Source organism: Protobothrops mucrosquamatus, unplaced genomic scaffold (genome assembly GCF_001527695.2).
Source record: "Protobothrops mucrosquamatus isolate PMUCROS unplaced genomic scaffold, P.Mucros_1.0 scaffold_283, whole genome shotgun sequence".
In the NCBI taxonomy this organism is placed as follows: domain Eukaryota; kingdom Metazoa; phylum Chordata; class Lepidosauria; order Squamata; family Viperidae; genus Protobothrops; species Protobothrops mucrosquamatus.
Genome location: NW_015386359.1, coordinates 17,185 through 44,044, shown reverse-complemented (window position 1 = coordinate 44,044; position 26,860 = coordinate 17,185). Strand labels below are relative to the sequence as shown.

General features: G+C 34.5%; 1 protein-coding gene across 1 annotated transcript in view; it reads right to left on the bottom strand.

Annotated features, from left to right (window-relative positions):
* Positions 1-26,860, bottom strand: part of NKAIN3 (sodium/potassium transporting ATPase interacting 3) — a gene marked incomplete at its 5' end in the record, with an annotated part of 47,082 nt that overhangs the window by 6,594 nt on the left and 13,628 nt on the right. Inside the window, one exon of the mRNA XM_015831862.1 lies at positions 13,498-13,695. Within this exon, the coding sequence (XP_015687348.1) occupies positions 13,498-13,695 (198 nt within the window). The remainder of the gene's footprint in view (positions 1-13,497; positions 13,696-26,860) is intronic.

The window sequence follows — 26,860 nt, the reverse complement described above, 5'->3', positions numbered from 1 at the left end:
AGGGGGTAATAGCAGAAAAAAACAACACAAAATAGTTGCATGAAGAAAATTAATTAATTCAAAAGCTGCTTCTGATCAAATACAGCATCCCTGACATGTTAATGAAACTTCAGTGCAATGTGCCAGGCAGCAACTACAGGATTAAGGGCACCAGAAATAGGAATATACCAGAACAAAGTTTTAGGACAGAAGGCTGACAAGTGGCTACATGGTTAACATGGTGACAAGCCTGCAGGTAATAACAAATATAAGATCAAATTGCAGCAATTAGGAGATTAGGAACTTCACCATTATATATGTAACCAATCATAAATTTATTACTTTCCTGATTTAAATGGTATATCATATCCCTAAAGGGTACATTCCCTAGCTGATGGAAAAGATGAGTGTTGTCCATATTCCATTTATTTTAATAGTGTTGATGTAAGAATTCTTTTCTGTGAATTACCAATATGTACACAGTAATTATCTGGACTCCATCTGTAGTGTATATGAACTTTCCATATGGGCACAAATTAGTGCATAGTATCTCCAGATTATGAAATAGTCATCACTTTCAGTTTAATATAGGAAGACATGAATCTACACAAAATGATCTGTTTGACTGGATTGTTATAAGAATGTATAAGGCATATAATTTGAGAACAAAGACAAATACCAAAGTGAAAAATAGTCTAAAATAGTCTATAAAAAATAAATAACCTTGTGACCTTTTAGCAGAAAGAAAAAGGAAGGAAGGAAGGAAGGAAGGAAGGAAGGAAGGAAGGAAGGAAGGAAGGAAGGAAGGAAGGTTTCTCTCCAAATTGCTTGCTATCTATAGCTGATGAAAACTTCAATCAAGAATACCCAACACATATTTATTGCACAGCCTGCTTTCAGGAAATGGGACAGTAACCCCCATTGCTCATTGGAAAGAGGAAACAGTGGTTTTCTAAGTCACCCTCATTTAGATAAAAGATAATGACTGAATGTGAATACAAATAAAATTTATTGCAGTATCAAATTAACAATAGACTCCTTTTATCCAGACAGGGGAGACTCATAAGGGAAAAAATCCATTGTTTTCTTTATGTAAATATTTGCTTTCCCTGAATTTTGCTACTTTCTCTAAATAGCCCTAATCTAGAACATTTCTAGCTTTTCAGTCTATATTTTATCACTGAAGCAGCAGTCTATCTTGTCAATCCAGATAAAAAGGACTAATTACTTATGACACAGGACATGAGTTACCATTGTTTTCCAGTTTCTTTAGGTGGACTTGTGATCTTATGAAATATTTAAGAGATATTTCAAGGTAGATTATTTTTGATACACTCAGTGCACCCCTTGTAGTCTCAGAATATTACATCCTAATATATTTCAGTAATGATGTTTTAGCAATTTAAGAGCCTACAGATTGAGTTAATAATGTAGGTAACCAAAATAGTTTAGACATTTGTAATAATTCTAGCAGGTAGCTTAGGAATCTTACTTAAATCTTTCTGGAAGTATAAACTGAAGTTCACAGGTGACACTCAACAGAGAGATTCTTCTTGAAAGGTTTACATATTATAAGCATAAATTCTCTTTTATCACAGTTCCACCAGGAGAGGGGTTGACAAGGCTTTCTGGGGAAAAAATACCTTATCTAATCAAGCAAGTGTGAGTTCAGGCAATAGCCAGCTGATTAGAATAACAGACTGGTTTGACTTTCATACTTTCAGAGGTTGTCCACTTCCAATCAGGGCTAGATCAAAGGTGAGATTTGAAAAATGGTCCGATTGTGTAATTTGACAGCTTTGGTAATGTAATAAGCTAAAGGAGAAGCAAATGGAAATGGAAATGTCAGTTATTTTTAACACCGATAACATCTTAAAGTGTGAATGCTTAAAAGGGTGTTAATAATTAAGTCTATAAAAGAGAAAATTATTTTCTAAGTGCCATTTTTTAAAATCAAGTTCTGTATGTAGGATTTATTCCAATTACTCCTTCTAATGACAGCATTTCCACAAAGAATATTTTTATACTCCCTATTAGCTTAACTCCACCCACTTCTTTTGCAATCAGTACCATAATTCTTTTTATTCTTTTCCAAGCAGTTTCTACATCCTGCTTCCTTAAATTGCATTTTCATTTGTTTTGTTGAGAGATTATTTTCTGATATTTTTTCAAACTCGACCCATATGTTCTCTTCCTGTAGTCATCTTATTTTCATTCCAGTTTCTTTCTTTTTATTCCTTGTTCTTTTTCTAAGATCCACATTTTGCATTAGCAAATCATGGGATGTCTCACATTCATAACATTCTCATCCTTTCATCCTTTACTACTTTCACAAGGAGCAATAGGATCCTGAGACTCAACAAAGCAACGAATCTCTTGTGCCCAAAAGAATATAAAGGAACAAATTACAGCTTACTTGCTATGATATACTGTCATTGTTTTTTTTAAGATATTAAAAAATGAGGCCCTTTACCCCAGGAAGCTATCGACTGTGGTTCTTAAAGGACCTAGCTGTATCCTTCTTTGTTGAGATTAGTACCTGCCTTAGGCATATAGTTGCAATCTGCTTTGTGAACTACCTCAGCTGGAGCTGACACAGCAGTGAGTACATGAATTGAAATATATATATGCTCTCCTGTCAGGAGAGCCATGATGTAATCTTGACACCTTTTTGAGGACTGCTTATGACAATTCATCAAGGATAGATGTATGCTTTCAGATTATATACATCATTACCACCATCATTACCACCATTCCAGCAATACGAAAAAAGTCACAATACATTGCGACATGTCATGTGATGCGGCAACTTTGACACCCGTGGTGTAAGGTATTAATTGCATAGAATGGGTCCTAAGTAGCTCTCTGTCCCTGCTATGCACTTAAAAGAGAGATTAGAACAGTGTTTCTCAATGTTGGCAACTTGAAGATGTGTGGAATTCAACTCCCAGAATTCCTCAGCTAGCATGGGAAGAGGTTCCAAGATTACAGTCACCCTTAAATGAAAGGAAACAAAGCACTTCTATTAGATGTTATTAGATGTTATCTTGTGATGGGGCAGGCCATTTTAGTATGTCCCATACATTGAAATAGAATTGTATATGTTTATTAAAGAAAGGTTCATGTGACAACAAAAATATCTTCTTATTTACAGTAATTATATAGAAGACAATATTATCCATTAAACACATGCAGATTTCCTAATGGTGCTGGAGATTTAAGTAGTTTGCTTCCAATTACCCTGAAATTAGCCATTACCCTTCCAGTAATGGGATTTAGGTTGACTTTTAAGTGAACTTTTTATCAGAGGTGACACATACATGATCATCAGCTAATTTTCAGTAACAATGTCTTCAAGGCAATTCCCTACATATAGTCACTATGGAATCATTGGAGAAACATGGTTGTACAATAACAAGTTGACATTGAACAAGGTGGTGGTAAGTACCCATAAGACATTCATTAGTACAGTGTAATAGTAACATGTTGGCTTGATTGCTCAAGAAGCCACTAAGCAATTCCTCAATTTCTGAATGAAACTAATTTTAATTGCCAAGCGCTTTAAATGTCACATTGTTGTAATTGCTTGTTTAAGCAGATACAATGAAAGCATTTGCCAAGTGTGCTGCCTTTTTATGTATTTTTTTAACCTCATAGTTAAATAATTTTCTTGCATTAGGATTTTTCTTAAGCAGCGGGCATTATCTCAAAATGATTATTATTAAACTGATTGTTAACAGATTCCTAATAATTTTTTTTTTAAAATCAAACGATATGACTGAGTTGATTTGGCTCTAAGATATTTCTTCCTAAGATAACTTTTAAAGTAGAATAACTGTCAAGGCCAAACCAAGACAGTAAAATCCATTCCAATAATTTATCTACTTACACCTAATAGACATAATCTTGCCAAGCTAAAGCTGTAATATTCTAACCACTAGATCTATCCTGAAAAATTTTAGGGTGTGGCTACCCTGAATCTCTCCCTCCCCCCCATCTTCTCTCTCCGGCTTTGAACTGTGCTGTAATCTCTGGGAAACCTCTGTGCCAAAACTGTCCCTGACCGCTGCTGCCAGTGCACATTCCATCACATCAACTTTTTGTTACACTTACAGGAGAAGTTTATCATGCCTTTCTAGGAACTGAAAGCAAAACACTTTGTTATTGTTCAGTGGTTCATCATCAAGAATTTCAAGCAGCTTTTGAGACCTAAATTGTAGCCTGATCATATATTTTAAATGTTAAGAGTTGTACAATGGGAAGCTGTGTCCCATGGGGTCTTCTCAAATAACCTATAAAAGTTTCACAATCATTGACAAGGCCAATCATGAATGTTCTTCCCATGAAATCATCCCCCGGCAAAATCCTTCATAATTGGGCCTGCTCCACAGAATTTAAGTATGTCAACATTATTGTTGAGCAAACTAATAAAGAAGTATTTTGTTCTGGAATATTTGACAGAAATTTCAATATTAGGGTAATTCTAAACAACACAAGCACAGGCCAATCCTCCTAATAATTCTCTAGTCAAACTCTTTCATTTTCTTACTGTCAGAATCTGCTATATTATAAGAATATATATATATAGCAAATATACTGTATATACAGACAGGATTGATGCCATAGTTGCCAGATTCACATACAGCATTAAGGAAATGATAGCTAGACTGCTACATCACAGTAAGCCAAGAACAAAGAAGCAAATTATTACATAATTACATATGACCTAATGTGTTATGTAATTATGGTAGACTTATTTGAACATAAGCTGAGACTCACATGAAATAAAAATGCACACACTAAAAAACAGTATCAGCTAAACAAAGTTTGGAGAAAAATAATAACTGGCTTTGCATCACTTGGATAATGATCAAGAATTCTACATCAACTTTTATTTTTCAAAAAAGGAGAATATCTAAAATGGGAGCTATGAAAGAATTCCCAATGGGTATAGGATAGTTCAATCAAGAGGCCTGGGCAACTTCCTAATGAAAGCACTTCATTAGTTATATCCTTTTGTTCATTTAAAAAATGACAGTGGTTATTAATATTCTGGTATTATTTCAGAAATGTCAAGCTTAATTAAAAATGTTTAGTATAGATGGGGAAAAGGTACTTAGCAAATATCTGACACTGTAGTTTTAGAAAAATACACTGTCTTTATATTTTCAAGAATCAGAATGCACATTTGGGAATAACATTTCAAATCTACCAGAACAAAGTATGTGTAAGAGATATGTGTCTCTTATAACCTTTATTCAGGCATTCAAAAGCTAGGAGTATTCCTTATTCAAGTTCTCCCAATTATCATGGTTGGTCACCAATGTTTCTCATCCCTTCCAGCATTGAGGAAAAAGTCTGCAGGAAAAAGTCTTCATCTGTACAATTGTAGGAAGCTACAATTGCAAACAAGCAAATTTAACTCTTTTAATGTGTGAAGGTAGCCAATGACTGGTTTAAAAGGCTATAGAAAGAATTCTGTTGGGCTTAGCAGAACAGACCACAACACAGACCACATTTTATTTTTGCTTTTGATTACCAATTTGTTTCTAGCCTCAGTACAATTTGCTAACTTTTACACCTTAAGCAATTTAAGACCAGTGTCAAGAACCATCTCTTCCTATGTGAATATGCTCAAGAACTTTGATCGGCTTCTAAGACTTTATGTCTCCCATCAGAAATATATAGCTGATGAAGGCAATAGGAGAGGACCTTTCGATTTTTACCACTAAGTAAGGGAGCTGCTTTCCAAATGCCAGCCTTCTTTGCTGTATACTCAGAACTGTTTTGTGACCAAGCTAGTTATTTTTCCCCTAGTTTGGTTGTTTTATATATATGAACAATTCCTTTATTAAATCAGCATTCTCTACATAAAATCTATTTCTATTAGATTTAACAGGCTTTTTTAACCACTTTTCCATTTTTACCAATGCAGAATAAATTTTATTATCAACTGCTTAAATTCCATTAATTGGAGCAAAGTTGTCATATCAGTGGTACTTGGAACATTTACTATACCCATTTGTATCCTGTCCTTTTTCATGGAGTTCAGGGCAACATGCTGAAGTCAATGACAGTTTCCTGGTTGGGAAGAATACTAGCTTCAAAGGTGATGATATGGACCAAACACAACATTAAACAACTCTTCGAGTCACCCCATCTCCAAACTAATTCTGGTATTCAATGGCTGTTGACTGAAATTTAGACTTGGGGAGTTTGCTTTACCCCTGATACCTGAAGATATTCATGACTGAGCATTGATTCCCACATGCATGACTAAACAATGTGCCATCTTTAATGTTTCTATATATGAATATTAAAGTGCATTTCTTTTTTGTGTTGATCATTTCCATTGCACAAGGGAGATATTTGGAATAGGAGATTCCATCAGAAAAGGTTTTTCTTTTTTACTTTTACTTTACAGATAAATTGAAGAGCCATCTGTTTTTATTCTCCTGATCTTTACTCATTTGACAATATACACATTGTACATTTGCAGGCTCTAATTAGGAGTCTGCTAATATGTGATTACATTAGTCCCAAGTCAAGAAATGTTTTATTACATGAATATTTTGTGATAGGCAGAAACTGGCTTCAGAAGAGCAGTCTCATAAAAGCTGTGTAACAAAGGGACACATTGCTTAGCATGCAATATATGTAAGTTAATGTTCATTTTTTCCTTTTCCTTTTTTTTTTGCAAAGCTATCAATAGCAGTTTTCTAACTTGAGGAAAAGTAAGTTCAAAGAGTAATAAACTTTGGGATAATTATATCTGATATGTCATGAGCTGATATGTGTCATGTCCCCAACCCCTGAGCCATGGCCTGCGGCCTGTTTGAAACCGGACCACAAGAGCGATGTGCAAGCATGCGCATGCGAAGCTCTACTCGCACGAGTTGTGAACCCTTGCTCTTGCGTGCGAAGCTCCACTCGCATGAGCAGTGGGCCCTTGCAAGGACAAGCACTCTCCGCTCACATGAGTGGAGCTTCGCACGCAAGCGCAAGGGCCCTCTGCTCATGTGCAAAGCTCCATTCACTTGAGTGGAGGGCTCATGCGCCTACCGCTCACACCAATGGAGCTGCGCATGCATGTGTCTGCCATTCACATGTTCCCCCTCCTGCACCAGGCCAGGCTGCCAAGCTGGAAAGCTTAGCGACCGCTGCTTTAAACTGTCTTTCCTTCAGGATTTTGTTTCCAGTTCTGTTTTGATCCTGCATTAGCCTAAAAATCATAATAATATGCCAAATCATTATTATTATTATTATTATTATGATTCGTTGCATAGTCAGTCAGATATTCAGACTACAGTTGGAATTTTGGTCTACCTATCGAGTCCTTCTAAGGACCTGGATAGGCAGATCTGGATGTTTATCTGGACACCGTCGAACATCCAGATCTGCCTAATCCAGGTCCTTGGAAGGAACTCGATAGGTAGGCAACAATACCAAATCCAGTCTGAATATCTGGCTGACTCTGTGACAAACCATAATAATGGCAATAAGCAGGTTTATTTATGTATTTATTTTGATCTTGCCTTTATTACTTTTATAGATAACTCAAGGCAGCAACCATACCTAATATTCCTTCTTTCTCATATATTCCCCACAAAAGCAATCGTTTGAGATGGGCTGTGTTCAGAGAATGGCCCAAAGTCACCCAGCTAGCTTTGTGCCCAAGGTGGAACTAGAACTCTCGGTCTCCTGGTTTTTAGCCTGATGCTAAACTGGCTCTACACTGCACCAAAATGGTCTCATATGCATCTATCCAAATATACTATTAATATTTTATGTTCAGTGTTAGGTTTTGATATTAAATAATTTATTATATATAATTGCAATATATGACATCAGTTCCATTTGTAATTAATAGCTAACATACCTAATTGTTTAGTGTTTGTTTTGACTTAAATAGCAATCTGTTACTGTTCAGATTCTCATTGTTGTGCATTCTTGTTACATATGCTTTATCTGAGCATTTTTTTTCCTCTGCATCATCCTCATTTTCTTCCATTGTTGGCTTACCTACCTCCTGTTTCAATACATTTGTATATGACATAATACCATATTTTTTGATTACATCTTACTATATTGGATCCTAATTACTTGGTCTCATAAAAATGGAAAATCCTTTCTATTTTCAACTCTTTAGTATGACGGAGTCTTATCTTCCACATCATTGCACAACAGGTCTGTTATTTTGCACGTCTCATTTTTGCTCAGCCTGAATAAGCCACCTCAAATAAAACTGAAATTACTTTTGCAGTTAGGAAAAGCGCAAATGCCAGCTGACCTAAAAAATAATTTACTATGTATTTATGCATAAATATGAGGCATTTGCCAAGTATTTTATAAATAATACACTTTGGGGCTGGTTTCCAAATTAAAGGTCAGCAGCAGCATTTTTTTTTTTTTACTTTAGTGTGCATAATTATGCTAGAGTATAAACGTCTCCAGGTATATGTAGCTATGAACAAAAAAGACCAAGTAATGGAGCTCATCTCATTGTTTCATATTCCTTTTCTTAGTTCTTAGAGTATACATGTGAATGTATCCTCATAGCTGTCCTGTGTACAAAAACATGGGTGACTGATCAGAATCCTACAGCAGCATAGCACCATACCAGCTTTGAAGTGTAACTCCCTTTCCTTGTAGTAGAATTCAAACAAACTGAGCACAGTAAATGCTATATGACAAAACAAACATTATTTGGCTCTTAGTAGTACTTGTCCTAGGGCACTGGCTGTCCTGTCCATACTTATCATCAGTAGCAGAGAGGAGTGTGGTGACTCACGAAGTTAGAACGCTGAGCTTGCATACCAAGATGAAGCCACTAAAGCAGGTGATAGGCTGCAATTTCATTCTGATGTTTCCCATTATTTAAAGGACTTCTTGCCTTGTACTTTACACTGTGAAACCAGGTGAATACCAGTTGCTGCTATAACAGATATCTCTGTTATGAAAGAACGCTGGTTGGTAGAGAGAGAAAAAGCACTTGAGTTCAACCTTTGTATTATTTAGGTGGCATTAAACAATGTGTTATATAGAATTTTTCTACTACCTAATGTCATGTGGATTTCTGCAATCCTTTATGGTGACTGTATATGTAAACCTATACTTATGTACCTGCAAAATATTTTATAATTCACAGAGTATTTGCCAAGGCTTAGATTATTATACTTTAAAGAGTAGCAATTTGTTTTTCAATGACTTCTATTTTTACAAGGAAATTGTGAATATAAAGCATCACCAGAGTAACCTTTTGAAAACATGGCAGATGATTGCAAGTATATCATTATTTGTTTATTTTGCTAAAGGGAATATGCTTATTTTCTCTGCTTAAGACATATGGTAAGATAGTTACTTTAACTCCAAGAGGCCAAAGTAGTATTAAAAATAAGTATTTTTTCAGAATGGCATAAATATATCAGGGATTTGGAGCTCTGTGCTCCATATCCCTGACAAATTTATCTCATCATCTCTTAATCTTGGACATAATCCAAGACATTAATGAAACAATATTCTAAACTCTGATTCTTGCTTTATTTACTGTGGACTTTTTAAAAACCCAGTAACAAAATACACAATAAAGTATACTCTCAAATAATTTCTTAAATATAGGAAATTGAAAATGCAACTCTATCTTTTTCTTAAAAATGTGTATTCGGAAAGGCATTAAAAGTCTCCTGAGCATAGAAGAAATATTTCATTTTATAATAATTGAAATGTTCCTCATTTTAACAGCTGCTGCACTGAAGACTGCTAATTAAATGGTTGCTACTTAAATTATTTTTTTCCTTTGATAAAGTAGTATTTAAAATCACAAAAATGTAATGGTTCATCCTCAAATTAAATAATCAGTAGCTGACAGATATGTTGAAAATAGTAAGGCTTAAATCATCAGTTAAATCAAGGACACTGTAAAGAGGTTAATAATGACACTGTAAAGAGGTGGCTAAGGAGGAATGGATCTATGGAGACATATTCATGTTAAAATTCCAAGCAAAGATGTATCCTATATTGGAAAAAAAGTAAGTGGGAATGTAGAGAAGAACAGTCAGTTATACTGTGATAGTAGAAAAATATTTTGTTATTTTAAAAAATAATGCAGATGTGTTACTTCAGATATTTTTCTGAATTTTTTTAAGAGCCAATGAAACAATGTTGGGGTTTTTTTCTTAAGATTTACATGTAAGATTTAGCTTAGATTTTTGTAGATGCTGTTTTAAAACTAAATAAAGATGAATTTTCCATTTTATACTACATTATAAGCTCAAAAAGTTACCTTAGACATTACCTCCCATAGTTCCCTGAGAATTAGCAATAGTGCACTTAATAATCTAAATTCTTAGCTCTATTCCACAAATAGGACAGTCCCTTTCATCCCAGCAAAGGAGAATGTGGCAGAAGAGATGAATTGATGCTTATTAACATCCATGAATAATTTCCAGCTGGGTAGATTTTAAAATAGGCAAGGGCATTGACTTCTCCACTAATGATAGCATCCCATGAAGAACAATCCAATGAGAGTGATGACCAACATCAATTAGAATCTAAACTTGTATGGAAATATGTTTAATAAAATGTATGCATATACACGTAGACTGTAAAACTCTGTAAACATGGACTTAGTCTGTTTGACTCACTTTGCTTGTAACTATGTCTGTAGGATCTCTTTATTAAGGAACTAATTTCTCCTCTGATGTAGCCCTACTATATGCTGAGGAGACTATCAATTACTTAGATTTTAGTCATAAATTAAGTTGTATATGTTTATCTCTTAATTCATCAACTTTCGACTCTTTTTTTTTCATAGTTTGTTGACATTTGCTGGTTCAAAGAACATGAAAATATGTTCCAAATATAATACATGGACAATAAGATTTCTAAATTTAATATGTAAAATAAATCTAATCCTTTTTTTACCTAATAAGTATAATGAATTTTCAGGAACTACTCAATAGACTTCTAGATAAAACATAAAGATCTACTGACACCCTAAAAAACTGAGTAAGAATCATAGAAATATTAGCAAATTAAATGTCAGAGCTTGAAATATAATGAACTATAAGGGCATTTTTACATGGTAGTGGTAGATTAAATAGGATTAAATAGCCTTTTATCTGATAGCTTTGAGTGATTTGTTTCTTTGAAGTAGACTAATAGTATGAGAATAGTGACTACCTTATAATTTTTATATATAACAGGTTACATTTCTATTATTGTGGAATCATAATGTGTTATGACATCATTTTAATTATAAACATCATTGTCACCATTGTGTCAAGAATAAAAACCATCCATTTCAGAAAAGAAAATATTTTACCATCCTTCCTTCATCTGTACTTTCCTATCATTGTAGTGATTAATAGCTATGTGCAGAACTAGAGTCGTACTGAAAATTTTGGAACAAAGCAACTGCATACCAGAGTGTACAAAATTATCTGGTATGATTCTGATATGATTGAAGTTAATAGTTCACAATGTACAGAATGTATAGGAGAACCTAATCTATAACTTCCTGTATAACATATCCACATTCTATTGGAATTTAAAAGAAAAAAAATGTGGTGATTTTGTCTGAATTATATCAAAAGACCAAAGAGAACAAAGAGACCGTTGTATTAATCTAATAAATAAATGCCTCATCTTAGTGGTCAATTACAAGTAGTTGACAAGTCTAAAGGAAATGCCTTTAGCAAAAATATCTCCCCTTGAAATTTTGAATCTTACCCCAGGAATATAAGCTGCTCCTAGCTAATTACAGTAGTTCATTAAGTCTTCTCTTTCATTCATTTTTTCTGATTTGGTTGGCAAATCAACATAATGCTTCATTTTAATTTGCATGATAAAGTAATGTGGACTATCATACTGCACAAACTACATGTTCCAATGACTCCTTTAATAATGTTTTCTTAATTACTACACTATTTATAATAGTATTTTTCCCTCTCTTGCAACTGTGAGGAATTCATTAAATAAAGATTATATCAGAGATGAGGAAGGATCAGAGGATCACATGAAAACACAAATATTAATCTGTCTAAATTTGGATTAACAAATTAAATCACATGTAATATGAACATGTTTAAAATAATATTCTCTGCATTGCTATAAATCTTATTTAACACAGTCAAAAGCTGCTACCATGGGAAGATACCAAACATTCAGATTGTGAGCCAAATCATGACTTCTTGCACCTGTAGAACACCTTTAAGAGTGCTGCTTTTAACACAGCTTTTATCCCCTGTCATGACAACTTTGTTGAACTTCCATAGACCTTCCAAAGAAAATTTACCTGCAAGTAGTATTAGATATTACTCTTGTATTCCTAATAACAGGTTCATTCCTGAAACAGCTCAGCATAGCCAATATGTAGATGAGGCAAAGGATAATTTAATTTTGCAGGTTATTTTGTTAGATGCATGAAACAATGCCTGGACAACCAAATATGTGTGTACAATATGCAAATTCTTTAAGGTTCTATTGATGAAATTAAATTTAAATTTGGCCTCTAGGGAAAACAAAGTTCCTAACATATAACATAGTTTCTTAACATATGAAACATAAACTAAGAAACATCTATGTTAATCAGGAGCCTCTTCTATAAGCATCTTTGGCATTGAGAAAGAAACTAAAAAACAGAGCCATATTTTTTGTATCTATATATCAGGGGTGGGCAATTAATTTTCCCAAGGGGTCACATGAGAAACTGCGACTATTATGGAGGGCTGAACCAATAGAGCTCTGAAGGTGCAGATGCACACATGCATCCACATAAGTAAATTTTTAAAAAGCCTCCTTCAAAATAAAAGCAACACAGTTGTATTGCGTGCACAGTGTAAACTTATTTAAATGTGATTTGTAATTTCCAATTGACCTCATGCAGGCCAGACAGGGACAGCCAAAGGGCCATATGTGGCCTGGGGACTGTAAAATGTGCAGGTATGCTATATATCAGCAGTCTCCAACCCCCAGGCCACGGTCCACTACTAGTCTGTGTATTGACAACTAGGCCATGGGCCAGTGCAGCTCAATTCATGCGAGCAGGTGGCCCAGTGCACACGTGCATGAGCGCGCAGCTCAACTTGCAGTCCAACTGCATGTGCATGCATGTGCGTGCCAGCCCACCACTTGCATGGCCTAGTTCCCCTCTCCCCCCCCCAGCTGGGCTGCTAAGCCGCAAAAGTTGGGAACTGCTGCTATATATTATTCATACATATAATGTGTGTGTGTGTGTGTGTGTTTGTGGGTGGGTGGGTGGGTGTCTGTAAGCACAAACAAAACAGAACTTCCAAAAATATTTCTGATCAAATAAGAATGCAAAAGTTTAAAACACATTTCATAACAAATTATATATGCAAAACACTTTTTAAATCCCTCTGTTATTTTAATTCTCAGATTTTTTTTAAATAGCCGAATAACTAAAAGTGGCTCCCCCCGTCCCCAAAAGAAAGCAGCAGTAGCAATATGGGAAAAATGTCAAAATAAAAATATCCATAAAAGTAGACATGAACTTACGGAGAGTAGAATTTGGATGGCACTATGAATAACTTCTAAGTACTGAAAGTCAATTATGCAACCTGTCACAGAGACATAGGAAACATCATCTATGATTCCAGGAGCTGAAGGGCGCACCACTCTTCGTATGCAGCCAGGCCCATGTTCTCGCCACCAAGATCGATGCATTGAGATGTTAAAGGTCATGAGATCTGTTTCCTAGTAAACAAAACAAAAGAAAGCATTTTTAAAATAAAATTTTAATCATTTAATATGAAAAATATATTTCAAAGGAAATACATACTACCACAGTACAGTTTAAAACAATGGATATGAAAAATGTGATCTCCTTTTGGAAATATCACATGTTCTTACAACCTAGACAGATATTTCAATCTCTATTTCCAAATATGGTGATAAAATGTGAACTATAAAATGAACAGGTGCAAAATATTTGCCAACATTTAGCAAATTTGATATCATACAGAATATCCAAGATAATTCTGAGAGGAAATATACAATGTTCTTCTCCCATGAATTACTGAAAGCACCTAAAGAATTCTAATGATTCCTTACTACCTCAACACTTTTATCTACAAATCAAGGAAGGTTAGCGCTAAGGAAAATTTACAAATAGATTATTTCATGGCTTCAAATTCTAATGTACAACTCATTTTGTCTAGCATCAATCTCAGCACAGAGATAACACTATCATACCATAGTTAAAGCTAGAAAACAAAGGGACAGGAAAAAGAATATATATGTCCAGTCTGTTAAAACACGGGTGTCAAACTCGCTGCGTAACGTGACGTGTCGCAACTTTTTTTGCATTGCCGGAACTGGGGTGGGCGCATGATGCAACCAGCCTGCGGGTTGGCAGTTTGACACCCCTGTGTTAAAACAACGAGAAACATGACATACTGGCATAATGCTATAGTTAGGCTTTACAAGACCTGTAAATTGGACCTGGTTTCTTTTGATTTTAGATACTCATAAGAAGAGGGGAAAAGCTCTTCTTTCCAATTCTTGGTAAATACTGTAGGTTTTGACTCTTTCTTCATAAATTTCCTCAGAACACTACTCATCACCCTCTAGTTTTTATTTTTCTTTGCCAGCCATTGTGGATATTAAGCTTTGCATGTTCATTATTTTTTGCTCTCGCCCTTATGAGCTGGTTGTTGGAATTGCTTTTACATGTTGCAATATCCAATTTCCATAGGTGTTGTACAAAGGATAGAATATGATGATCTGCTGGAATAAATCCCAATGAGTCTTTCAGAAGTGATGCTGAGATCAGATGGCCTCATTAGAATGATAGATTGAATCATTAGATACTCATCAAATGGTAATGCCATTAACAATGTCTTGTCCTCCTACCTTATAATAGTATCATTTGCATAGATAAAGTTGGTATCAAACTATTCTTAACTGTCACCATTGATGGGCTAGTAATTAAGTAATCTGTATCTAACAATATGGAAAATATTCATGCAGGGAAAATATAAATTGTTCATATTTAATATACAAAACACTTGCAGTTCATCAATTCCTGCTTATGAAAGTTATTTTTACTAATAAATTTGTTGAATTCATTTATGTCAATGAATCATCATGCTCAAGTTGTTTTTGTTGCAAAAGCCTAGGAGATAGGCTCTGTTGTTTCTGTTGAATGTAATTTTAGTTACTTACATAAAGTATAGTGATAATGTAGTAATCATTGAGGGAATATAATAATAATAATAATAATAATAATAATAATAATAATAACAACAACAACAACAATGATAATAATAAAGTTGGAAGGGACCTAGAAGGTCATCTAGTCCAACCCCCTGCTCAGGCAGGAAACCCTATACCGTTTCAGACAAATGGCTGTCCAGTCTCTTCTTAAAAACTTCCAGTGTTGGAGCATTCACCGCTTCTGGAGGCAGGTTGTTCCACTGGTTAATTGTTCTAACTGTCAGGAAGTTTCTCCTCAGTTCTAGGCTGCTTCTCTCCTTGATTAGTTTCCATCCATTGCTTCTTGTCCTGCCTTCAGGCGCTTTGGAGAATAGCTTGATTCCCTCTTCTTTGTGGCAGCCCTGAGATATTGGAACACTGCTATCATGTCCCCCCTCGTTCTTCTCTTCATTAAACTAGACATACCCAATTCCAGCAACCGTTCCTTATATGTTTTAACCTCCAGACCTCTAATCATCCTTGTTGCTCTTCTCTGTACTCTTTCTAGAGTCTCAACATCTTTTTTACATCGTGGTGACCAAAACTGGATGCAGTATTCCAAGTGTGGCCTTGTAAAGTGGTATTAATACTTCACATGATCTTGATTCTATCCCTCTGTAGGATTGAAAATATTCTGGCATTTTTGTTTTTTAATGCCCAGTAGAGATTAGGATTTGCTACCCTAAGCAGGAATAGATGTTTTAAAAAACATATATTGAGAACTTGACATAGAATATACATAATGCATTATATATAAATTGTACTTTAGCCCCTACGTTTGACCATGTAATACTATTATATTCACAGTTTTAGATCAAATTTAAAAATACTCTAGTTAGTTGCAGCTGAAAATAAATTGGAGATGCTCTTCAAGGACCAAGAAATTATTCAAATACTTCTACTATCTTTCAGGTACTTTCATGAACCAAAACCACAGGTATCATTTGGTTTGGGGATTATTTGTGGCTTTATTTATTCTGAGCTTCCCTGAAACTGTGCTAACATAACTCACTATCTCCAATTTGTTGTCCACAGTGTGTTATTATATAAACCAATAAATAAATATTTTCTGTACAATAAGGCAGAACTCAAACTAGTGCAGACATTTGGTCAATACAGAAGATTTCTGTGGGAAATGGTTTATATTCTCATATCCTATAATAAATGTTTAAACGTAAGATACAGTATATTTAAGCACGGTGAAACAACAACAGAACATTGAAATAGCCACATATAAAATGAAATCTATTTCTTATAAAATAAAATGTCTGTACATTTATACAGCAAATAAATGTATCAGTTGATACATTAGGAGAAATATTCTATTATTTGACATTTATTTATCAAATGCCAAATAAAAATAGTTTGTCACAGAGAATCAACATGGGAGAATGAGAATTTATCTGTATCATTTTCTTCAAATCAGAAAGATTTGCAGCCGAAATAATTATTCCAGTTAAAAATTGGAAATTAAGGATTATACTATTTTTAAAACATCTTGTGACTTATATAAAAAGTTAACCTTCATTAAAGTGGACACTTAATTCTAGAATAAAATGATTAATGACACTGTTCAAATGATTTTTGAATTTATTTTTAAACCTGCAAGAGAAACTCAGATTATCCAATTACCATTACATCAGATAAATGTCCATGATTTCCAAAGGCTAATTAACAAAGAAGTTTGAAATGTAAAAGGTTAGTAGATAACTATTCTTATTTATGAAAGTTTTTAAAATAGTGGAGACATGCACTTTTTAAAAGTGAGGAACAAATTTAAATGGGAATGCTTGGCAATAAAGTTAACCCAATTTGTAGACAGTCACAGGAACAAATAATTTATTATTAGATAAAGGAAGTGAGAATATGGAAATAAAATGTTACAATTTTAATTAAACCATTTATGTGCAAACAACTTAGCACTTATTATTAAGAACTATATAGTAGATCTACAAAATAATCTATTCCCCACCGACTGTCATGCCTGAATCTGCTGAGGAAAATGAGCTGGAACTCGACCCTGTTGAGGTCGAGGGAGAGATGTCTGTGGCTTCAGAGGAATGGGGGGAAGAGCAGGCTGAGGCAGGCCACGGCCTTTCAGGATTGGGACAGGATGAACATCAGAGGCAGAGCTCAGGCAATGAGCAAGGTCACCCACTCTTGATCCTACAGCACGGAAAGTGGAGAGGAGGGAACAATGCAGGCAGGCTCAACTACTCAGGAGGAGAGCGTTCTGAGTAGAAAACTGGGAACTGGGATTTAAGGAGACGCTGTGGGGAGGGGCATTTGTCGGGAACAAACACGGATTTCTTGGAGTTTTGTGTGGTGTTGCTGATCTTGGAACAACTCTTGTTCTGTGTTGTGATTTCTGCTTGGAAACCCTGAAACTCTGACCATTGGACTGGCTGACAAACTTGATTTGGTGTTCAAAGACCTTGGATTGAATTTTGGCTTCTCTTCTGAAACTGCTCAGGCAAGCTTGTATTTCCACAGACTCGTTAGATTTTGGATGTATGTTTCATTCCTTGTTATCTATGTGGCCTTGAGTAAATTACTCTCCTAATCCAACTGTATGTGAAACTACTTGCAGCCAGAGACTGCTGAAGGTCTGTGTGTGTTACTTTATTCTGGGGCTTGCCAGAAACATGGGAGCATTTGGGGAAAATTGGAGCAAATAAAGGGTGGTTTGAACTGCCAGTTGACTGTTTTGTCTCTGTGCTGTCCCCTGGGTCATCACACCCACTCCCTCAGGTCTTCTGAGGTAAATTGAGCGTATCCACATTAACAGAATAAGAGAGACCTTGGAATCTTCTAGTCCAGCCCCCCGATAGTCATACTCCACTCAGTATCAAGGATGCAGCTGTAGAGGTAGTCAACAGTATTAAGTATCTGGGGGTGCAGATAACTAACAATCTGAATTGGTCTCTCCGTATGTCATCCTTAGTGAAGCATGCAAACCAGCATCTACATTGCTTGTGTCGTATGAGGAGAGCACATCTTTCTCCTTCTGTCCTGTCCACTTTTTACAGAGGCACGATTGAAAGTATTTTAACAAACTGCATCCCTATCTGGTTTGGTAGCAGCAGTGCCTCAGATAGAAGGTCCATACAGAGATTGGTAAGGACAACCAAGAAGATCATAGGAAGCTTGCTTTCTGTTATTTAGGATGCTGCTTATAAGTGCTATGTGCGTAGAGCTCAAAGCATTGTTAGAAACCCCATGCACCCACTTTACGTTCTGTTTCCATTGCTCCCCTCTGGGAGGAAATTTCGAAGTATTTCTAGCAGGACTACCTGATTCCGTAATAGCTTTGTTCCTTATGCCATACGTCTGGTAAACTCGCAAGATTCATTTTTCTTGCCATGCACATGTATACATAACCTGAACTAGACTATTTTTTCTCTGTGTCATATAATATATGTGGGTATATGCATAATTCTGTATTTATTTATTTTTGTCATATTTATGTAGTGTATATCGGAGGTGGTGACCCTTTGAGAGCTGAATGCAACAAAATTTCATTTTAATGTACGTCGATTAGTGTACATTCAAAGTGACAATAACGTTAGCATTGTATTGTATTGTATTGTATTGTATTGTATTGTATTCTTCCATTCCAACATAAATTTCTCCTTAATTCTAGGTTGGATCCCTCCTCAATAAACTTCCATTGGTTACTTCTTGTCCTGCTCTCAGGTGTTTTGAGGAATAGATCAACCTTCTCTTCTGTGTGACAGCCCCTCAAATATTAAATGACTGCTATCATGTCAGCCCTAGTCCTTTCGTTAGACTAGACATACCCAGTTCCCATAACTGTTCATTGTATGCTTTAGTCCTCAGTCCCCTAATCATCTTTGTTGCTACTCTCTAAACTCTTTCTAGAGTTTAACATCTTTTTGTGTTGAGGAGATCAAAACTGGATGCAGTATTCCAAGAGTAGTCTTAACAGTGCAATGTACAGCAGTACTAGTACTTCACATGATTTGTGCATTTGGTTTTTCTTGCCTAAATTTAAGATCTTACTTTTCTCACCAATGAATTGCATTTTGTTAGATAGACTGAAGATTCAGAAGGATCTTGATCTATCTTTAAGGTGTTGGGTATTCTTCCCATCTTGGTATTGTCTGCAAATCTGATGAGTTTTCTTTCTATTCCCTCATCTAAATCACTTATGAAGATGATGAAGAGTATTGGCCTAGGACAGAATCTTGAGATATCCCACCTCCATATAGTTGTAGTTCCACTGAACAAGGAGTGTGCACAATCCTCTACTGTCAATGTTGTAGTATAATTAATTGATGTTTGGAAATTTGATGCAAATATGTAATATTTTTGCTTAGGAACTAATAATTAACTATTAGGTTAATTTAACAGTGAAGAAGAGAGCATCTGATAGCTGAAGAATATAAATATTTGTATATTTGAAGAAAATCTTAAATAAAAAGAAAATAGATCATATAATAAAACATGATACAGCAGTTCATGTGCAATGACTGATTGATGACAAGATTCCTGTAGTTCAAAAAACTATAAACCATGACATTAACTTTCCTCATAAAGCAGTCAGTAGCTTGGGGGGAACTCTATTTTGGAATGGCTTACTGCCTTTTAACCATTATCTCACTTTGCATTCATCTGATGGAAAGGATCCTTTGGGATCTATAATTCATATGGTAGCTTGAATTATAATGATGTAGGTCTGACCCTATCTTTCATTTTTGCATAAAATTATTTCAGGATGTTATATATATAAAGTCAGCCTAACCCTACAGGGATACAACATCAGCATCTCTGCTGAAAATTGCTTGTTCTGCTAAGAAAAAGGGCTTTATTATGTAAACTTATTACCATTGTCTACCAGCACAGATTTCTTTCCAACATAACAGTAGATGCTGGTCTCTGTAGATAGATTTGGGTATCAGCAAGCTAATCAATATCTAATTTGCAATGCTTAGAATTACAAAATTAGAAGAGGAGTTGATCCCATATTCTGGCAAAAAAATAGGAAATACTTCCAATTGGGAGATAGTTAATAAAATAACAATAAAGATAGTTAATAAAATAACAATAAAGATAGTTAATAAAATAATAACAATAAACAATAAAGATTACTAACAGTTTTTTGTATCACAAAGATAACAAAGATTGAGATTCTGGCCAGGTTTGCATGATAGAAATCTTGCTGCTAAGAAAAAAAAACATCAAAAATAAAATTGCTAGATTACAGAAATCAGAACTCATAAGGATAGAGAATGTGTGTGTGTGTGTGTGTGTGTGTTTGTGTAAAGTCAAGTGCTGTTTTATTAAAGACTCTAGATTTGAGTTTCCTAAATAGAAATACGGCCTAATTCAATTTTAGGTTTTTACTTCACTCTCTTGCTGTGAATTCTGTTTCTATAAAATTTGTCATCTAACTTGAATTTTTAATTTTCATGTTGATGTTGAGAAAATTGAGAGTACAAGTCAATTATCTACTGTATATGCAAAAAATATTGTTTTATCTATCTGTACACTATAACTGAAGAGTCTAATTATGATGACACCACTTTCCTAAACTGGAGAAATAAGTTCTGATAGTATTATTCATGGATTCCACTTCACAGGTTTCAGGAATATTAAATAAAGAATTTGATTATTTTAAACACAGATGAAGAAATGTTTATACTCAAACATCCCCAGATACACTCCTATGCTGTTAAAATAGTCCAATGATACAGTATCTAAAAGTACAATGCCATCTACTTAAAGTGTTGTCATGACAATTCAAGAACCATTTACATTATTTTCTCTAAAAATCTTTACAAGCTGACTGGAGACCTCAATACCTTCATAAACTTATGCTATTTCAGTTGATCGTACTAAAGTATTGCACAACAATGGATTTTGGATCTTTAACCTGGACTTTAATATTAATTTTAAAGGCTTTAAAAATTGACTAATACTTTAGTCAATAACTTATGCTATTGTTTGCTGGAATAATCTTAATATTAGAATTTTGTATACTATATTTATTCTAGTAGCAGTATCTGTCTTAGCTTGTTCCAGTAAAATTAAACAGAATGTGCTTCAGTTTGTTAAGTAAAGAATACCTTGCCAAGACAGTATTATGTATATAATAGTCCTGATAAAACTATAAAAAAATAATAATTTGAACATGAATTTTAGGAGGAAATGCTGGTTTTTCAGTATTATTTCTTCAGGAAATATTCACCTGACCTCTCCAAAAGTTCTTAAAATCATTTTTTTCTTGTACTGAAACTTTGCTACAGAAACATGGCAAAGGTATCAAATGCTTTCTTTGTCATTTTTGGAGGACTGGACACGATCCTAAGCATTGTCTAATCACTTTCATCTGCTTACTACAGTGAAAAGGGAATTCATGCAAGATATGTGATTTTTATTCAACAGTCTGTCTGTGGAACGTGGTTTTGTTAGACTGAATCAGTTTTGTAACTAAGCTTGATATATATTTTCTTTACATTAGAAAAAATAAGAACTAAGCCACAAGAATATTATAAACCTTACAGTTGAGACATATTTCTTGTGTCAAAATGAAATCAAGTGGCTGAAATTAAATTGTGTAAAATAAAACAACATAGCTCCATACTATAACATTTGGCTTTAGGCTAACAATTTATTCTTTGAAAAAATATAGTCAAAAATTAGTTGAAGACATAACATGCTTGAATAGTTCAATTTGAATTATTGATGCAGACTGAGGAGTTTGCTTTAAACAGTACAATTTGGGTATCACGAGGAGCCATAAATTGTTAATTATTTTATGTCTTGTTGGTAAAGGACACCATGGGAATTTTCTACTGCAGATGTTCAAATAATAGACAGTTTTTGAGCACTGTGTACCTTGATATTTTTTTAAAAACCCCGGAACAAATAATGTGTAATGCTTTCGAGACAACTCCTTGAAGGAAAGAAACTTTGGAAAAAAGTAAGTAAGTTCTGGATGGTTCTGCTAGCACTTAAATTATATTTGGAAGTCTAAGGTTTTAATTGTTTGAAGCCTAAAGCAAAACAACATCTCTTGTTCTCTTTCAGATAGCACTCCTTGAGCTGACTCCACAATCACCATTGGTATGATGCATTTGTGTGGCACAAAATCTTTGAGTTGAGACAAATCCACTGGGGATTTGGGAGGAGGAATAGGTGGGAGGTAGTCATATTCTTTTCTCCTTTAAAACAAACAAACAAACAAACAAACAAGAACAGACGATCTTACTGTTTTTGACAATTATCTGCACTCAAGTGAAAATGATTACTTCTGTCTCCTGTCACTGCAACCTATACAAATGTAATACTTTGCTTCAGCATCTATATTTCTTGGCTATTTCTGGTCACATGTCCACGAATCTCTCCATCTTGCTATATGAGAAAAACTATCCTAAAATAATTACTCTTTTAACCTGTCCTTTTGGAGACAGTTTGGTGTGAACATATGAAATAACCTTTTCAAACTGTTCCTTGTAAACTTTTCTCCTTTTCACACTCTGAAAAAATTATTCTTTTGTGAATTTGTTTTAAAAAGTATAATAAAAAACTCCTGTAGAGTTTTTTTATGTAGGTAAGAATGCAACACTATTTAAACACACAGCTATAAAAAAGGAATAACACACTTGCAAAGTAAGATAGCTGAAATGGTGCACCCATCTTGATAAAGTACTAGTGTCCCCAGCTGCATGCTTGCTGCTTTTGTTGAAGGACCGTCTATCTGGAGCATTCACACAGAGGCATCTGAGTTGGCAGTGACAGTGAGCGTACCTGTACTTAGTACTCCATCAGCAAGCACAAAACAGCAGAATAGACCCTGTATTACATCTGGACATCAAGGATATATAGGGGATTTTCTATGAACAAGAACCATTAGCCCAGCCTATTTCTGTCATTAGAAAACTAGCAGGAAAACTCAGTGTCACTGCCAACTCAGATGCATGTGAGTGAATCCTTCATCCTTGCCACTAACAGTTGAACCAAAACAGCTGATTAGGAAAAAAATCATATCAGTTAATTGTTAAAAGTAATAAAAAATAAACACTATACTTAAAATGTTTTCAACAGTTGTGAATATTTTAAGACTAGGGTAGAAAACCTGATCTTGTATATACAGTATATAGAGAGTGGGCAAGGATAAGCACAACACATATAAGAGACAAACTCACATAAACATCCATTTTTTTCTTGTAAATAAAGTGAAGGAAATTGATACTAAAAATGACCGTTTTGAAATCAAGTACGCAGATCTTAGTTGCTTAGACTGAAAATCACTGAGTTAATGAATGCCGCTGAAATAGAGGGACAAATAAGTAACACTTATCTGTTGTAATGCATAAATATTGTCAGAAAAAAGGCAAAATAATATGCCCTTTATTTTACATTTCAATAGTCTTGGTTTAAGCAATAAATTTCTCCACTGCTTAAGCCATGTTGGTGATTATACTAAACATTGGTCTCATAAATAACACTAGCTTTGTACACCAAAAAGTTCAGCACTTGAAGTAATTTCATTAAGAAATTATAGAACCACACTGAAACAATTTATATGAAAACATTCAAGCCAGATTTTTCCTGTATTTTCAAAAGGTAATAATAGGATACTTTAAAATGATGTCTTAAAAGATTATGTTAATTTATTTTTTAGATTTTTTTAAAAATTATTTCTTGTTTGCTCCCTGGAATTTTGTTAAATATTCCAGACTTCAAAATGGGACTGTTAAAAAGATGTGATACTCTTTTATCATGCAAATAGGAACACAGAATGGTAAGAGGAATTAAACTACTGATTAACCTTTCCTTCCCTCTGCTCTCCCCTCCCAAAAGAAAGAAAAGATAAATATATCAAAGTTGCTCTGAAAAACCCATTTGCCCCCAGGGAAATTAAATTGCAAATATATTCTCTTTTCTTTTATTTATTCTTTTTGCCAGGTGCTGTGGGAAGTAAAAAAAAAAAAAAGGTATTCAAATGCAGATTTAATGGGGAAAAAAACATACTGAGATTATGGCTACTGGATGGTCTTAAAATCAGTTCAAAGGCTCACTTAAGATATTGCAAAGAAACAAAGGAACAGCTCTTTTAATAGGAATTTCTGCTACAGAACAAAATGAAGATGATGCGTAATTAATGCAATAGTGTATGCAGCCTGAATGTTATCTTTATTTTGCAATATCTGGATGTGGATGATGAAGATTAAGAAAGCACTTATTAAACACAAATGTTTAACTGACAGTTAATCTAAGTGTAAACTGACAACAAATATGTTTTTTTTTAAAATATCACCTTGCCTATTTTCTTATTGAGAGCTTTCATCCTCAAATCAATAATGTAATAGAGTATGATAACATCAAGTGTCCACATTTATTGAAGAGCAGCACATAAAAATCTATATATCAGGCTGTTTCCATTTTCCTAATCATCAATGCAAGAAGCCTTTTATTGAAATTATCCATAATTTGTATCTGCATTATACATTATGCATAATGTACAGTTCTAACTTATTAATAGGTAAAGACGTACAACATAAGATCTCATTTGGCATTATCACAGATCAGGGTGCCAATTTGTAATGGGGCTAAAAAAACTGGCCTTTGAGTGGCGGTCTAAACTGTGAAAAATAAACATGGGGAGGACAAAGAAGTTCTAGACCCTTAAATGATCTTATTTTCTCCAGGAGCTCATGTCAGGTGACCTCTTGCTGCATCTTGACCCAGCTGACCATCTATCTCAAAGAGTTCAGCTCCAGGGTACCACCAATTGCTCAGCTTCTCAGTTTCTGAAGAAGTCGTTGCTACCCTCCAATAACAAGTCTGTCAATCCCCAAATTCTCTAACTATTCCAGAAAACAAATTGAAGGGGAAAAAAATGTAGGGATACATCCAATGCCTTACATATGGTATCATATATAGGGATTCCCATTTTACTTTGGCCCAGAAGTGATGAGAAAAGCAAAGTAAGGCTAATGGTGGCAGTATCCCTTATAGTTTTGATTATGAGCTTTGACTAGGTTGAAGCCTTACTAATTCTAGTAGCCAGAGAGGACTTTCCTATTTTAAACACTCCTCCTCCTAAAGCAGGGGTTCCAAAATGGGGGGTGCTCGCACCCCCTGGGGCTGAGAGACGATATTTCAGGGGGTGCAAAAACTTGGTTTCCAAAATTATAGTGTATATGCATAATTTGTTGCTGTTATTTCTAACTTTTGTAAGGGGTGCGAGAATATATCAGAAGCGTTCTAGGGGTGCGGGGTATAAAAAAGGTTGGGAGCCACAGTCCTAAAGGCTTAAAACCAGGGGCTCATACTGGGTGAATTCTTGTATCATACCACTAGGTTGACAGTCTAGACTCAAAAACTTCAAATTCAGAGTGCCAACAAGTCTTAGTTTCTGAATTAATATCTACTTTTTCTAGAGGGGCAATGTTTCATTTTTCAGTCTTTGGACTAAGATAAATACAATATCCCTTTTCTTCCTTTTGCATGGCCTCATGTTTCTAATCTTTTGAATCAGGAAGTTGAGTGGCAGCTGTAGGAGAAGTAGAATTTCTTCTACTAATAGTTCTTTTTTGCTGGCAGAAGGACATCAAAACGGCTCTGGATAGAGTCTTTCAGAAAACATTGCTGTGAACATCTCATACGGTATTCTCTATTGTCAAGAAGTCTATTTTATACAGAACTCTATATGCAGCACATAATTAACTTTATGTGGCCTAACTGTGATTTAGTATTGCGATTTCCAAGCTATTTTTTCTATGACATTTACTGTCATTCAATCATTTATTAACATTCAATTTCATGGAGTTTAAATTGCTTTCTGTTATTACTTCTTAATAATTATATTATTCAATTTTATATATGAAATATTGAGGGGAGGCTGGAAGAGAAACCAAAGAGAGAAAAGACATAAACAATAAAGAGACAGAAGTTGAATCAATTAACACGCATGCTGGCTTAAGTAATTGTGGAAGTTGAAGTTCACACATTTTGAAGTTGCCAAGTTTGAAAAACAGTGAATTAACAGTTTGTTTCACAAATGACAACTTACACCAGGTGGAAAGAAGCCTGAGCAGAAGACTTCATAACTTTCAAAGAGATGCTACCTTGATTAACTTACTATTATGAAGAAGAGGAATTCCTTTGATAATTTCCAGGATTCTGTGTTTATTCTGAACTAGCATTATAAATACCTCAATAAAATCTAGTAGGCCTTGCTTTTTTGATTTTGATCATTTGCATGGAACTTAATGATATGCTACATAATATAACATAGCAAATTTATGTAAATTTAGAGTCACATTCTACATCTCATCATCTTCTTTTATTACTGATCCTAAGTAGTGCAACGCCAATAAAATGTACAATTCAAAAAATAGAAGCAGCTTTTAAAATAGAATATGGGCTATTTCATGTTTCACAATAAATAATAGTAATAGTAATAGTAGCAATAGTAATAGCAGTAGTAACAGTAACAGTAACAGTAGTAGTAGTAGTAATAAAAGAAGAAGAAGAAGAAGAAGAAGAAGAAGAAGAAGAAGAAGAAGAAGAAGAAGAAGAAGAAGAAGAAGAAGAAGAAGAAGAAGAAGAAGAAGAAGAAGAAGAAGAAGAAGAAGAAGAAGAAGAAGAAGAAGAAGAAGAAGAAGAAGAAGAAGAAGAAGAAGAAGAAGAA